This window comes from Ornithorhynchus anatinus, chromosome 8, assembly GCF_004115215.2.
Source record: "Ornithorhynchus anatinus isolate Pmale09 chromosome 8, mOrnAna1.pri.v4, whole genome shotgun sequence".
Lineage (NCBI taxonomy): Eukaryota > Metazoa > Chordata > Mammalia > Monotremata > Ornithorhynchidae > Ornithorhynchus > Ornithorhynchus anatinus.
The window spans coordinates 26,429,439-26,445,338 of record NC_041735.1 but is presented as its reverse complement, the minus strand read 5'-3'; the positions used below and the strand labels follow the sequence as shown (position 1 = coordinate 26,445,338).

General features: G+C 41.9%; 1 protein-coding gene across 9 annotated transcripts in view; it reads right to left on the bottom strand.

The window, feature by feature from the left end:
* Nucleotides 1-15,900, bottom strand: part of PTPRT (protein tyrosine phosphatase receptor type T) — a 900,646-nt gene that overhangs the window by 665,549 nt on the left and 219,197 nt on the right. For all 9 annotated transcript variants that reach the window (XM_029070022.2, XM_029070024.2, XM_029070020.2 and 6 more), the window contains exon 2: nucleotides 6,427-6,552. In XM_029070022.2, the coding sequence (XP_028925855.1) occupies nucleotides 6,427-6,552 (126 nt within the window). The remainder of the gene's footprint in view (nucleotides 1-6,426; nucleotides 6,553-15,900) is intronic.

Below are 15,900 nucleotides of genomic sequence, written 5' to 3'. Positions count from 1 at the left end.
ATGTGCCAGGCACACTATTATAAGTGCTGGGGTAGATACCAGCTAATCAGGTTGGGCACAGTCCATGTGTCCTCCATGGGGCTCACAGTCTTAGTCCCTACTTTACAGATGAAGAAACTGAGGCATAGTGAAGTGAAGTGATTTGCCCAAACTAACACTGCAGAAAAATGGTTCAGCACAGATTAGAACCCAGGTCCTTCTGATTCCCAAGCCCATGCTCTATCCATTAGACAACACTGCATGTGAGAAAGGTATATTCAATTTTGTAATTCATTAAATGGAAAGTATAACAGATCATCTTGAATTGCTTTCGACATTTATCTATGCCAAGAAATACATGATCAATCAATCACATTTATTGAGCACTTACAGTGTTCAGAGCACTATACTAAGTGCTTGGGAGAGTACAATATAATATGACATTCACTGCCCAGAGTGAGCTCACCATCTAGAGATATTGAATATAAATACATAATGAATATGTACATTAAGTGTACATGGGACTGAGGGGAGGGTGAATAAAAGGAGCAAATCAGAGAAGGAAAAAAGGGCCTCGTCAAGGAAGGCCTCTGAGGAAGAGATGTGCCTTCAGTAAATCTTTAAATGTGCGAAGGAGTAACTGTCTATCAGATATGAATTGGGAGTGCATTCCAAGGCAGAGGCAGGACATGGACAAGCGGTCAGTGGCAAGATGGACGAAAACAAGGTACCGTGAGAAGGTTGGCATTAGCAAAGTGAAGTTTGCAAAACTTTCAGCTCTTCCCTTGTGGGCACAAGGGAGTCAGAGGTCATGGGTTCTAATTCCAGCTCCACCATTTGTCAGCTGCGTGACTTTGGGCATGTCACTTAGCTTCTCTGTGTGCCTCAGTTACCTCATCTGTAAAATGGGGATTAAGATTGTGACCCCCAAGTGGGACAATCTGATTACCTTATGTCTCCTGCAGCGCTTAGAACAGTACTTGGCATCTAGTAAGCGCTTAAATACCACCATCGTCACAAGGATGGAGGGCAGGAAGGGGAGAGAAGGGTGGAGAGGTGAGAGGCCTTTTCTATCACCAATGGGAAGAGCAAGAAGTGTTGCAAGTTTGGGATGAGTTGATTTTTTTGTGGATATAAAGAATTCGTAGCTGATGAAATCTACAGGCTGCTCATGATAGAGGCATTTAGTAATTTTCACTGAAATTCTTCTATTTGGAGAAATCTCAGAAGATGGTAATAGCACAATTCAATATTTATGAAATGTCACTTTCCTAAAATGAGGGGCTTAACTAATTAAGACTAAAATTCTGAGTTATAGGCTGTTCCCCCTCCCCAGGCCCATTTCTGGTGAAACCCAAAGAATACAGAGAGGTTCCTGAGACGCTTCTCTCTATTCTTCAGATGCTGTATTTGAAAGAGTACAATACAACATAGTTGCTAGAAAAGGTCCCTGCCCACAAGGAGCTGACAGTCTAGAGTGGGAAAACAATCCTCTTTCCTGTTCATCACTACTTATCCTACTGCCACAATTTCTGCCTTTACCCTTCTCAGCCTTCTCACCCATTTTTTTTTTCCAAGTTAAAAGGAAATTCCTGGACCGACTTTTGATTCTCTCAATACCACCCCCTAAACCCACCTCTTTAGACTGCAAAGCTGCCTCCGCCAGAACCCTCTGCCTTCTAACAACCCATTCTGCTCTGTATGTCCTATACTGTTTCACACTGTGGCTCTTCCCCCACTGTGGTCTCCCGAAAAAAAAATCGACAGAGCATACAGGCCTGGGAGTCAGAAGGACCTGGGTTCTAATCCCAGCTCCTCCACTCGTCTGCTTTGTGACCTTGGGCTAGTCACTTCACTTCTCTGTGTCTCAGTTCCCTCTTCTGTAAAATGGGGATTAAGATTGTGAGCCCCACGTGGGGCAGGGATTGTGTCCGACCTGATTAGCTTGCATCTACCCCAAATCGTGCTGCAGTGTCTGACACACAGTCAGCGCTTAATACCACTTTAAAAAAAGCCAAACTTGCTGTGGTCTCAATATTACTCATGATGATGGCATCTACTCAAGGATATGAATAACTTGGGAAAAATTCACCAAGGCTTCAGGGGACAGTCAACAGTTGAGGAACCTGCTGATGAGAGACAGCCAAACGCTATAAAGTAACACCTATGAACTCACCTATCTGGAGCTCTCCCTCTCTTTCCTATCCTCCTGAGGTAACATGTGGATGGATACTCTCTCTTCCCTAAGTAGAAAGCTATATTCTTTCACCTGTCAACCTAATCGTGAGTCTCTTTTTCCCTGTCTCTAAGTTGAGCTGTTCTGTCTGTCTTCATCTGCCTGCCTCTTTTCCTCTAGCTGCCGCCGCATCTTTAGGTCAATCTATTTGTCCCATAATTCCGTACCTCTCTGCCTGCTCACCTCTGCCTTGGGTTTCTGGATGCTTCCATTTCTCCTTCCAAAAGTCTGCTCCTCTGGGTCTTTCAGTGGTTTTACAATTGTCTCTCTTGCTCAATCTGACAGTTCAACTCTTTCTGGGTCAATTTCTCTTCATGCGTTTTTGTCTCTTTATAAGTCTCTGTTTTTATTTCTCCCTTTGTGCAGGTGTGTGTTCTTGTGTCACTGTGTGTGGGACTTGGATAGCCTTGCTGTTGCCTAAAAGGGTCACCTTAACAGAGTTTTCTTCTTGGCTGCTCTCATCTATTGTCATCAGGTCTCTGTTTTTTTCTTGTTGCTGCCTATAAGTCTCCTGACCAACTGGGCTCTGGGTTCTATTCTTCCACCCTCCCTTGCCTTCCTCCCTCTCCAGGCACCACTCCTCCTTTCTCCCTTTTCCTAGCTCGTGATTTGCCTTCCTTCTGATCTGAAATTTGTCTGTCATTTCTGTATGTGGAAAATGTGTTCAGATGTTTTGAAAAGCAGCGTGGCCTAGGGGATAGAGCACAGGCCTGCAGTTCTAATCCCAGCTCTGCCACTTGTCTGCTGGGTGACTGTGGGCAAGTCATTTCACTTCCTCTGTGCCTGAGTTACTTCGTCTGGAAAATTCATTCATTCATTCATTCAATAGTATTTATTGAGCACTTACTACGTACAGAGCACTGTACTAAGTAAGCGCTTGGAATGTACAAATTGGTAACAGATAGAGACAGTCCCTGCCCTCTGACGAGCTTACAGTCTAATTGGGGGAGACAGACAGACAAGAACAATAGCAATATGGGTAAGAAGACAGTGATCCCCATGTGGGACAGGGACATTTGCTTGTATCCACCCCAGGACAAAGTCCAGTGCTTGGCACATAGTAAGTGCTTAGTGAATACCATTATTAGATGGATGGGAAATCCACTCAACAGTAGACAGTCAGCTCACCCTACATGTCCCCTGGATTCTTCACTTCTACCTTTCAGTCAAGTATTTTTTCAGTATCAAGTTCTATCCAAATAATAATAATAATGGCACTCGTTAAGCACTTACTATCTACTGAGCACTGTTCTAAGTGCTGGGGTAGATACAGGGTAATCAGATTGTCCCACGTGGGGCTCACATTTCTTTTAATCCCCATTTTGAATGATGAGGTAACTGAGCCACAGAGAAGTTCAGTGACTTGTCCAAGGTGACACAGCAGACAAGTGTGGGTTCTAATCCTGGCTCTGCCAACCTCTGACTCCCAAGCCCGTGCTCTTTCCACTGAGCCACGCTGCTTCTCAGGTAATCACAAACAAATCTCAAATACCCAAAAGTATATAAGCATACACTCTACAGATATACAATAGCAATAAAAAAGAGGAATTAGCAACAATTTATTGTTAATGCAGGAGGGAGTTCCCAAAACGGTATCCAAGGATACCATGTTCAACATTTAGAGATGAAAAGCAGATTTCTCAAATATGGGGGGAAAAATTGGGATGTGCAAGATTGAGGGTCCTAATGGATTACAAGCTGGAAGTTAATTGGTGCATTGTTAAAAAGAAAATCTCACTCCAGGCCTTTGAGTATGGTAATAATGTATAAGATAAAGGAACTCTGAGGCTTCATTCTCTCTTTTATGGGGTGAAACATTAACTTCCAAATTGGAGAGCCAGCGTCTGGTACTTTCACTCAGTGTTTGCATGCCTTCTGTTCCAGCTGGGCTTTTACAAAAACTTGCAACATTAAACCCTAGGCATTCAGAGAAATAGCATGGCTGAGTGTAAAGAGGATGGGAGTCAGAGGACCTGGGTTCTTATCCCAGCTCTGCCACTTGTGTGCTGTGTGACCTCTGGCAAGTCAATTAACTTCTCTGTGCCTCCATTACCTCAATGTGCAAAATGGAAGTTAAAACTGTGATCTCTCTGTGGGACATGGACTGTTTCCAACCTGATTAACCTGGACCCCAGTGCTTTGTCCAACCCGATTACCTTGTATCTACTGCAGAGTTTAGTCCAGTGCCTGGCACCTAGTGAGCGCTTAACCAATACCACAGTAATTATTAGCACAGTACAACTCCCAGGGCCTTCTACAGTGCCTGACATTCAGTAAGCACTTAAATGTCATAGAAAAAAGTTCCTGGATATTTATTAAAATTTACATTCGCATAGGGAGTTATCCGGTTCGCTCAAGGAAATCCCTTCCACTCCCAATATCTGCCATTAGAATGCGGGGTCCAAAATTGGAGTGAATGGAGTGGATTCAGCAGAGAGCTGTGAGAACTAAGGGGTTGATGGGATTTATAGAAAAGGCTGAAGGAAATGGGCTTATTTCATGAGGATAAGAGAGAGCGGAGGGTGCAGTAATCCTCAAGAACACTGTCATCCTGATTATTTCTTTATTAAGTTGGTGATCAATTAGGAATCACTCTATGATACCATACATTTGCAAGGGCTTAGGACAGTGCTTTCTACGTAGTAAGCACTCAGTTCATACCACTGACTGAGAGCCACGTTTTGTAATAAAGTTGTGAGGTCACTGTTACTTGAGATGCAATGCGTTTGGTCATTCTTGTCTACACTGTGTCAGTACAGGTACTTCCTGGCCAGTTCTGACTCATGATTGTATCAGCCCATTTCATGCATCAACATTCTCCAATATTACAGCACCTCACAGTAGCTATAACTTCTTAAAAACGGCAGCTTGAGGACTAAATTGGAGGTTTTCCCCAATCCTCTGACTTCATCACCACAAACTCCCTAAACACTGGTGCTTTAAACTACTTGTTTACCTAAAACTTATGCTGAATATATATTGTGTCTTTTGCCTGATAAAAGAAAATATCCCAGACACAAACCCTTTGCTCTCTTTACGTGAATTTCTATGGGGAGATTGGATTCACTTAACATCATTTTACTTAAAGTTACATTTTCAAGGTCATAACTATAATGGTAAGTGAGGAGCCTCTCACTGCTCGTGAAATGAGGCTGTGGAATACTTTTCTTGGGCATCTTTAAGGGAGTGATACGCAACTGTCCAGGATGATTCAAATTAAGTTCTAAGAGAAGATCAGGACTTTTCAGCTTTTTTGAAAGTCTGCATCTTTCTGGCACCAAGGTTTCACTTACGGTAGCTCCACCTCCCCCGACCCCCCCAATAACTCATATCCAGAGTCCTCCTCACATATCCCCCTCTTTTTATTAAACAAAAAATGGAATTTGTTAACCTCTTACTACGTATCAGGCTCTGTACTAATAATAACTGAGGTATCTGTTAAGTGTTTACCAGGAGCCGGGCACTGTACTAAGTGCTGGAATGGATACAAGGTAATCGGGTTGGAGAAGAAGTGAATAAGAATAATAACTGTGGTATTTCTGAAGTGCTAAGTGCCAGACACTGTACTAAGCGCTGGGGTAGATGCAAGCAAATCAGGTTGGACACAGTCCCTGTCCCACATGGGGCTCACAGTGTTATACCCCATTTTACAGATGAGGGAACTGAGGCACAGAGATGTGAAGTCCCAAGGTCACAGCAGTCAAGTGGTGATGGAGGAATTAGAAACCTGATCCTTCTGGCTCCCAGTCCACGCTCTATCCACTAGGCCTAACTTCTTCTTTCTCTCTCAATTCTCCCTCACCCGTCCAACCATCCCTCGCCCCCATAGAGAGAGAAATGTTCACTGAAGCTGGGGTCCCTCTGGTGGATCAGAGGCAGGATCAGCAGTCAAAGTATGTGAGAAAACAGCTCTTGAGCATCTCAAAGTAACTGAGAAAGTTACTAGACCCTTATTCTCTCGCAGCATTCTCCAGGATTTCCATCGTCTGCCTTCGGTGTCTGTCAGACTGGGTTCACCGTTAGAGCTCTCTGAAGTGTTCCCACTGATTCTCTCTTGTCTAGAAAACACAGAACTGTCACCAAATAGTCCAGCTATAGCACTCTCAGGCTCTGGACCATCCTCTCACATTTCTGTCGTTAATTTTACCGTTGGCCTCAGCGTTGGGAATTAACCCAACTTTTCTTTCTTTCTGCCCAATCCCCTCACTTACCTGTTGGCACGGCAGGATCCAGCATCGGCTTTTCCCAGGTGTTAATTTGCTCCCAGGTAAATCCATTGGTCCCCAGAGCCACACTGTATCCACAGTTGCTATAGTGTTCATCAAACGAACAGCCGCCTAAGGACACAAGAAATATGAATAAATACTTCCGTCTGTTCATTACTTCTGCCTCATTATGGTATTTCATTTTACATCAGTGCACTTTAAACTTTGGGAAAGAATTTTGAAAACGCTGAAAATTAGATATTTTATACTTGCTTTAGGGCTTCCAAGAAACAGTCCAGGACTTGACTGTCCCCCTCCCCCATATTAAAAAAAAGAAAAAAAGATTGTGTTGCTGTTAATTAGGCCATTTCTATTGATTTGCAGCTGTGGTTCTTGAAAAGTTAAACGGAAATATCTCATTCTAAGCATGAGCGATGAATTCAGGTACATGACTCAGTAATTGGTTCCCGCAATATGGTTCTCTAAAAACAGATGCTTACAAAGAAGTGTTTTCGGGAGGAGAGGGGGTTGGGGCGGGGGGAGGAATCCATGTTCGAAACTAATTAAAAACTCTCACAATCAGCACATAGTTCAATTTCTCTCTCTAGGTTTTGGAAACCTTCCCTTCAGTTGTACTTTCAATTCCTCATATTTGCATGCAGTGCTTGTAAGAATTTGCTGAATTTCCATTTCTAAATTATTAATAGTATAGTTGATGGCCACCTTAGAGAGACAAATTCTGTCTTCTCTTCCTTGTTTTAGACACTGGGCTTCATTCAGCCTTCCATAATGGATTTGATTTTAATTTGATTAGAGCTTAGTGCTGCAGGGAAGTAACACAGTGAAATTCACTGCCCATGTGATTTTCAGCCCCTAAACCTGTTTCCTCTCATACTCTCAGTAACGATGCTTTCATTGATTCCCTTTGACAGAGGGACAGCACATGTAGCCTTTTCTTAGTTGAAGGAATTTTTGAATTTAGGTCTTGTTTTGCAATCTCTGATTTCAAGACTTCAGAATCAACAGTGATTATAGCTTCAGTGAAGACTTTACCTACCATGATGGAATATATTTTTTGGATAATATGCCAGCAAAACGAGTCTGTGTGACTAAAATAATCTGAGGTCTCTGAGTCAAGACATCCTTTGAATGGAGAGGAAGAACACATCAAGTAAAAGTCATTTGCATGCCATGTGACCTTTGGCAAGTCACTGGACTTCTCTGTACCTCAGTTTCCTCATTTTATGTTGGATTAGGTACCTGTTCCCCCCTCCTTCTTAGACTGTTACCCCCATGAAGGTCAGGAGGCGGGGTCTGATCTGTTTATTGTCCCTACCCACAATAATTGTGGTACTTCAGTGCGTATTATGTGCCAGGCACTGTTCTAAGCAATGGTGTTGATATAAACTAATTGGATTGGACAAAGTCCCTGCCCCACATGGGGCTCAATCTTAATCCCCACTTTACAGATGAGGGAACTGAGGCCCAAGAGAAGTCAAATGACTTGCCCAAGGTCACACAGATATGAGACAGAGCTGAGATCAGAACTCAGGTCCTCCTGACTCCCAGGCACACAGTCGGAACTTAAATACCACAATTATTATAATTATTTTTGAGTTACAGAGCTTCTAGGAAATCAGGGAAGGAAACAGAGCAAAAGATTTAGGTCCCCTCTGCTTTGACTCTTCAAGGAAAAGAAATGGATCGTCAAAGTGTATTTATTCTTCTTAAGGTTGGCAATTAGGGGAAAAGTTGCCCTTCTAATCGTTTAGGTTCAGCCAGTGGAAACACTGTTATGCACATAACTTGGGACAAATTCAAGCAGCTGCCACTAGCTGCAGAGCCAAGCACGGTCTTTTATTTTTTAAATGGTATCTGTTAAGCGCTTACTTGTCGAGCAGTGTTCTGAAGCACTGGTGCAGATGCAAACCAAATGAGTAGGAGACAGTCCCTGCCCTTCCGGGGGCTCACAGTCCAAGCAGGAGGGAGAACGGAAATTCAATCCCCATTTCACTGATGAGACAACCGAGGTAGTAAGAATTTAAGTGACTTGCCCAAGGTCGTACAGCAGGCGACTGGCAGTGCCGTGATCAAACAACCAGGCCCTCCGACTGCCAGGCCTGGGCTCTTTCCACTGGAGCACACTGCTTCTCAATGGTCTCTAATAGAACCTCCTGCCCACCAGATCAACTGGCCCCTACTATTTCACTGATGAATAGAGGACAGGCACATGGCAAACAAGTACATGATAAAATAGTTTGATATGGGGCATAATGAAGGTAGCTAGAATGGAGTTTCATCATCAGCGTCGTCATCGACCATACCAAGTGCCACGTCCTGTAGCATGTTATTGGTGGACGTGTGAAAATATAAGGCTGATTTTTGCCCTGAAGGGCCTCGATACTAAAGACTTAAGACAAACGGATGAAGATACAGGGGAAAAAAAATGCACATTAGTAGCGCCTAACAGTGCAGGTGGAAAAAAAAAAAAAGACAATTAGATAAGTAAACAGATTTGTAGCTTAAAGGGTTTAGGTAACTGAGGAAATGCATGGCTGAGGTGAGATGATTAGTTGGGGTTTGAGAAAAAGCATGCTCTGTCATCTTTATACACCTCTCAGGGTCACACCTGGAGAGTTTCACGTGGCTGCTGATGAGAACAACGCCGGGATCGAAGTCAAAGCAAGAAATTGCTCAGCAAAACCTAGCACAGCCTAATGGAAAGAGCACGGGTCTCAGCGTAAGGGGATCTGGATTCTAACTTCTCTGTCATTTGCCTGGTCTGGGACCTTGGGCAAATCACTTATCTGGCCTCTGTTTCCTCATCTGTAAAATGGGGATGAAATGCCTCTTCTTTCCATTTTGATTGGGAGATCATGTGGAGCGGGCACTGTATCTGACCTGATTAACTTATATCTAACCTAGTACTTACTACATTCCTCAGTACATTGTAAGCACTTAATATCACAATTACTATTAGTAATAATGATAAATAGTGACAAAAGAAATGCGTAGCACAGCATGGAATTCAGAAAACGCTGAGAAGTATATTAGACAAAAGGTGAAACACAGAGTGAAGACATTTTGGCCCAAACTCTAGGCTGGGATTTTCCTATACCTCTAAAGAATGCATACAGAGCAATCTTCAGCATTTTAGCACCGAGAGGTGGTTCCTTCAATCAATCCATGGTATTTACTGAGTGCTTACTGGATGCAATACAAGGATTGAACTTTGAAGTTACAGAAACCCTTCAGCGATCACTTTAGCACACCTTTCCACTATCTTGAAGTTCACATTCTATCCAATGCAATGAAGATATACGTGATATACGTGAAGACACACAGTCACCTACTGATTAGTAGGGATAAAATTATCCCCAAAGCAAAAGTTTTACACTTACTCAGACATTATGCTATGGTATTGCTCATTAAGGCCACCAGTCAGATGTTGCTCTCAACTAGCAGATGAGAGGAATTCCTAGGCAACCTTAATTTGGATTAATGCTCCTCATAGTGGAAGAACAGGTGTCAACTCTCACCAGATTAAAAACAAAACCAGCCTGAACAAAAACCTCAAAAATTTGTTCAGAAGCCAGGAAGTCCCGGTGAATGAGCACTGGCTTATTAATGAATGGTAGAAAATTAAGGCAAGTTCAGTAGAGGCACGACCAATGCAAATTAGAGCCATTTTTTTTGCTCCATTGCAGCTGCGAACCGGACCGCTAGTGACTGAAAACGGGCACCAATTTCATTACGTTGGCTCAGGGGCAAGAAAGTTGAAGTACTCCCAAGTTGTTCCACGTGAAACAAATACAAAAATAGTAAACCGTGTAAACAATATTAAGTTTTGAAAATCCATTTGGTTCTAGTAATCTATAGTGCAGACTCCCCAAATCCATAAGGGATGGATAGCTTTTGCAGCATGTTTTATTACAGGCTCTCTATCTATAATGTTTAGGTCTCAAATCAAAGATCTTAAAGCAACATTAGCTCCTCTTGAGAAAAATGTTAAATTAAAAGGGTAACAGAATTCAGTACAACACTACTTTATCAGTTATCCCACTTTCCTGGCTAACGTACTTCCATGAACACCAGAGAACTAAACAATATAAGAAAAGGAGTTTAAAGAATAAAAGCAGCAGAGAACCTATATAGAAAATTGTATTGTTAGCAATTGTATTTTCATTTTATATGGATCCTTCAAATTAAGAGTGACATGTTTTAAAATGCCTGGAGAGTTGAGAACTTATTTGGGGGAAGTGTAGAATACAAATTCCCCTATTAAATTAGAAGATCCTTGAGGACAGAGAACACAAGTTTCATTTCAGACTTACTCTCCCAAGCACTTAATACAGTGCTCCACACTCACTTCTGACATGCTCCCAAGCACTATATAAAGTGCTCCACTCTCAGTGAGCACTCTGAAACGCCACCGATTGACTGTAAAAACTTGTATTTCTAAATATCTACCTTTTTATCATCATCATCTTCCTATCTGTAAATTAGTCTATGTCTCCCACATTACATTATAACCTGAGGGCAAGAATCAAACTTTTTTTTACCCCCTCTACTGTTCTCTAATGCTTTGTACAGTATTCTGAACATAGAAGCAGTGTGGCCTAAAAGAAAGAAAATGAACCTAGGAGTCAGAGGACCCAGCTCTGCAACTTGCCTGCTGTGTGACCTTAGGCAAGTAACAACTTCTCTGTGCCTCAATTTAATCATCTGTAAAATAAATACTAATAATGGTATTTGTTAAGCATTTACAATGTGCCAAGCACTGTTCTAAGTGCTAGGGTATATACAAGGTAATCAGGTTGTGCCTCGTGGGGCTCACAGTCTTAATCCCCATTTTACAGATGAGGTAACTGAGGCACAGAGAAGTGAAGTGACTTGCCCAAAGTCACACAGCTGACAATTGGCAGAGCTGGGATTAGAACCCACGACCTCTGGCTCCCAAGCCCGTGCTCCTTCCACTAAACCACGCTGCTTCTCGGGGATTCAATACCTGTTCTCCTTCCTATTAGGCCCATGTGGGACAGGGACTATGTCTAACCTGATAAACTGCTTTCGACCCCTTTGCTCAAAACAGTGTTTGACACATAGGAAGCATTTAACAAATATAACAATAATGATAACAGTAGTAGTAATCATAGGTACTCAAAAAATACTTTGGGCTGTAAGGGCATAACCAAACCACAGAGTAGTAATAATGATATTTATTAAGTGTTTATCTGGTTAAGAGCACTGTACTACACATTGGGAAAAAGAATATTTGTGTGAATTAGACATGATTCATTCACTCATTCAATATTATTTATTGAGCGCTTACTATGTGCAGAGCACTGTACTAAGCACTTGGAATGTACAAATCGGTAACAGATAGACACAGTCCCTACCCTGTGATGGGCTTACAGTCTAATCGGGGGACCCTCAAGAGGCTCATAATCTATGAAGAACCAAAATCTCTAGTACCAATACTGGTCAGTATAGAGATAGGAAAGAGAGAATAAAGATGGGACACACACACACACACACAAATCTGTGAATTAAAATAGGACATAATTAAAATGGGGGTGTGTCTACAGAAAGAAATTGTTTCCAGAAACAGGAAATGGAAAGGCTAGCAGCGCAAGTCGATAGGAAAGGAATTTGGGAGACTACCTAAAATAAATCAATGAATATATAGATGACATCCTAAGTGTGCCAGAAACTGTTTTTCTTTTCAATATAAAGGAAGCAAAGGGATTTTACAGTTGTCAGAGGCATGTATTCAACATCTGAATGAAAGACACTATATTAAGTGCTTTGGCGAGAGTAGAATGGAAGCAAGACACACATTTCCTGCCCTCAGGATGTTTACAATCTAATAAGGGAGTCAAACAAAATGGATTTACAAAGGGTGGAAGCAGGAGGATGAATAAAGTCATAACAGCAAAAGGCCTGAGTGACCTGAGTAGTAGTTGTATTAAATGAGTGAATATACAGCTGAATACACATTTATACAAAAGTGCTAAAGACAACCAAATACCTAAGCCGCATTAAGTGGCTCTTGGGTTGAAACACGAGTCAGGCAAGGCTTCCTCTAGGAGTTAAATATGAGGAGTGTTGTAGCCCAGTGGATTTACGGGAAAGAGTTCCATGATAGGTGGACATTTTGTGAGAGTGGAGAATACAGTTAGAAGTTGAGTTTGAGAGGAAAATAAGAGTGAGAGCTACCATAAGTTAATAATAATAATGTTGGTATTTGTTAAGCACTTACTATGTGCAGAGCACTGTTCTAAGTGCTGGGGTAGATACAGGGAATCAGGTTGTCCCATGTGAGGCTCACAGTCTTAATCCCCACTTTACAGATGAGGTCACTGAGGCACAGAGAAGTTAAGAGACTTGCCCACAGTCACACAGCTGACAAGTGACAGAACCGGGATTCAAACCCATGACCTCTGACTCCCAAGACCGGGCTCTTTCCACTGAGCCACGCTGCTGGGTTGCTGGAGGAGAACCTTGAAGCCAATTGTAAAAAGTATTTTGCTTAATGTGGAGGAATATTAAGGAGCCACTGAAAATATTAAGGCATGGAGAGAGATATCCCAGTCAGTCAATGGCACAAGACCACTTTATTTAATAAAAAAGATCATATTGGTTTCATTCAAATCCAGGACATTAGCTCAACATCTCTCTAGAATGTTCCAACTACCAATCTTAAAATACATTTCTGGGCTAAGCTAGCTCAAGTCAAATAGATTTGTAGTCCTTGACTTAAAAGGGAGTAAGAAATGATAAGTTTAACAAATAGGGTCCTAATTTTGAGATAGGTTTCCTAGAAACGCACTTGAAATATTAAAAAAAAATCTGAGATTGCCCTATGCTAGAGGTAGGCAGCTTAAAGTCATTAAAAATAATAATGATCATAGCAATAACAACTTTTAAGTGGTTACAATATTCCAAGACCCAGATTTTTCTCTCCTAAGAGACCCAATCAAAGAGGGGGAATGGGCATTGTATCTTCATATATAAATGCGAGGCCTGAGGGACAAGGAGGTTAAGTGACTTGTCCAAGGTCATATGACTTGTTAGTAGCAAATGTCAAGATGCCTGTAATAGCCTACTCTCACTACCATGAAGAAGCATCAGGCACAAATGAAATCACATTAAGAACTGGCTTAAAGGGTGCAGGAAATTAGAAGAGCAAAGAAGAGGTAGCAAAAAACAAGAGATACCAGTTTCAGTATGGAGACGAAGAACTGCACTGAAGGATTTTTGCTAGCTCAAGTGAGGCATTTCTGCCTTGGGACCCTTCAAAGTTGCTCACATCAAGTCAGAATGCTATTTTTGGTCCAAAGAGGCAAAGGTGGTGGTCAGGAACAAATCACAATGTGTCAAGAGATACTTGGTAAAGTAGTCATTGAGGGAAGATGACAGAGGAAGGTGATGGAAAAGAACCTTGTCAAATGGAAAAGGCCACTTGAAAGAATAAAATGTCAGCATTCCAATGATGCTTCTGCCAAAGTATGATAAAGCACTCTGAATGAATGTGTCCAAGGCAGTCAGCGTGTTAACCGAATAAACTCACATTGTGTGTAATAAACTCTAAAGGTAAAATGTGGGCAGAGAGATACGTAGTTAAAAGAAGAATTCCACTCAAAGATGGTTCTTTCTGTGAGAGTTTCCACCGCTCCTCAAAATCCCCAGTACTACAGAGCTAATATCTATGACCTGCTAAACAGAGCTACCTCCAAATATATTAGGGTTCTCTGAAATAATGACAGATTAAGTCCCACAGAAACAAAGGTGACTTCACAGTAACACAGCTGCTAATGATATAATTCAGAGAACATAAAACAAGCTTTTGACAGATGTGCTTTCCTTTCCTAGGGTTGTACAAGTTCAAACCTAGAACTCAGTCCTGCCTATTCATGCATGTTCTTTTCTCTGCCCATCTCTCTCTGAGGGCAGAGAGTGCTCTGTGAGCACTGTCAGATGAGTCAGTGAAATTTTCCCCTCGCAAATCGCACCAAAAATTCCTCTGCTGTTTTGCATAGTATCTCTTCCTGCTGGGATGGACAGCCTGAAAAAAGTTATTTCTGAAACAGTAAAATGTTACTGGTCTGCAGCTGGTTACCAGGTGGCTCTCTGCAAAGGTGATTTTCCATTACATTTATGTAGATCTTATTAGTTTCTCCAAGAATGAAACCTTGTGAAGGGCAGAAGCCGTGTACTGACAAGCATCAAGCAAATACTCATGTTTAACAAGCTTGTCTCAGTGAAGATCATATTTTAGCAATTTTGCACACCCCAAAATTACAACCACCTAGTTTCAAAGTCTTCCTTTCATTCATTCACTTACTGAGCACTTACTGTGTGCAGAGCACTGTACTATGTTCTTGGGAGAGTACCAAAAAACAGTAAACAGACTCATTCCATTTCATTCCTGTAATAACACAAGTCTGTGAAGCTATATGTGGTGTTTTCTTCTAAAATCATTTATCCTTCCCTCACGTACTATTCATGTAGGTCTTCCCTGTGACTGGCTCTGCTACTGAATCCCAGCTGAAATTTATGTCATGCTTTTCCAGCTCTCCAACTAAGCGCCTTAGGAAGCCTAATTTGAATCTCTCCTGTCATAGGTTCCGGAATACTTCATTCCCCAAAGTGGTGTGCAAGATTAACAGAAAACCATTCTAATTTCTATGAGTCAATATCCAGTTTTAATGAGATGAAATGGCATATTTATGAAATCCCTGAACACAAAACTAGGAATGCTCTCTCAACCACTGATGTTTTGAGTTCTCTGAGGAAGTCTTTCCTAGGAGAGAACAACAGTCTCCATCAGCCCTGACAGAAGTTCTGTAAAGCCCACACACCAAGGTACTACAAATACCAAAACCAGACATACTGAGAAAATGAATGAAAGCCCTGAATTGTTCCTATGCCCCACAGTTCAAACTGCAAACCTAGTTGAAAGGGAACATTGGCTTTGAAGGATTTTTTTTTTCCCCTCTAAAGAATGAAGGAAAAAAAAAAAAAAAGAAACTAGCGTTCTCCACCTCGCTCTCTCTCAAATTTCCTCTTTATAGAGGTTGAATAAAATGAACTTTCTGGTACCCTCTTACCCCTCCATATCCACCTCCTCTCCCCCTCATCAAAAGCAGAAGGGAATTCAATTGTGGGGGCAGGAGAAAGGGTACGCTCCAAAATCCACTTTCCCAGCAAATGAACTGAGAAGTCACAGAGATGGCTGTGGCCACATCAGAGAGAGACCTTCTAGGCTGAAGCGACTTACCCGACGAGGAGAAAGACTCCTTACGGCAATTCATACTTGACCACAGAGATCATGTGAAAGTATGACCTATGTCAAGCACCGTCCCTGCTAACTCTCTCCTCCAACATACACACAAAATAATCCCTAGCTCAAGAAGTGGGTCAGATCAGAGCACGATTGCTCACTGAGGAAGGATAAAGTAACCCCCATTTAACGCC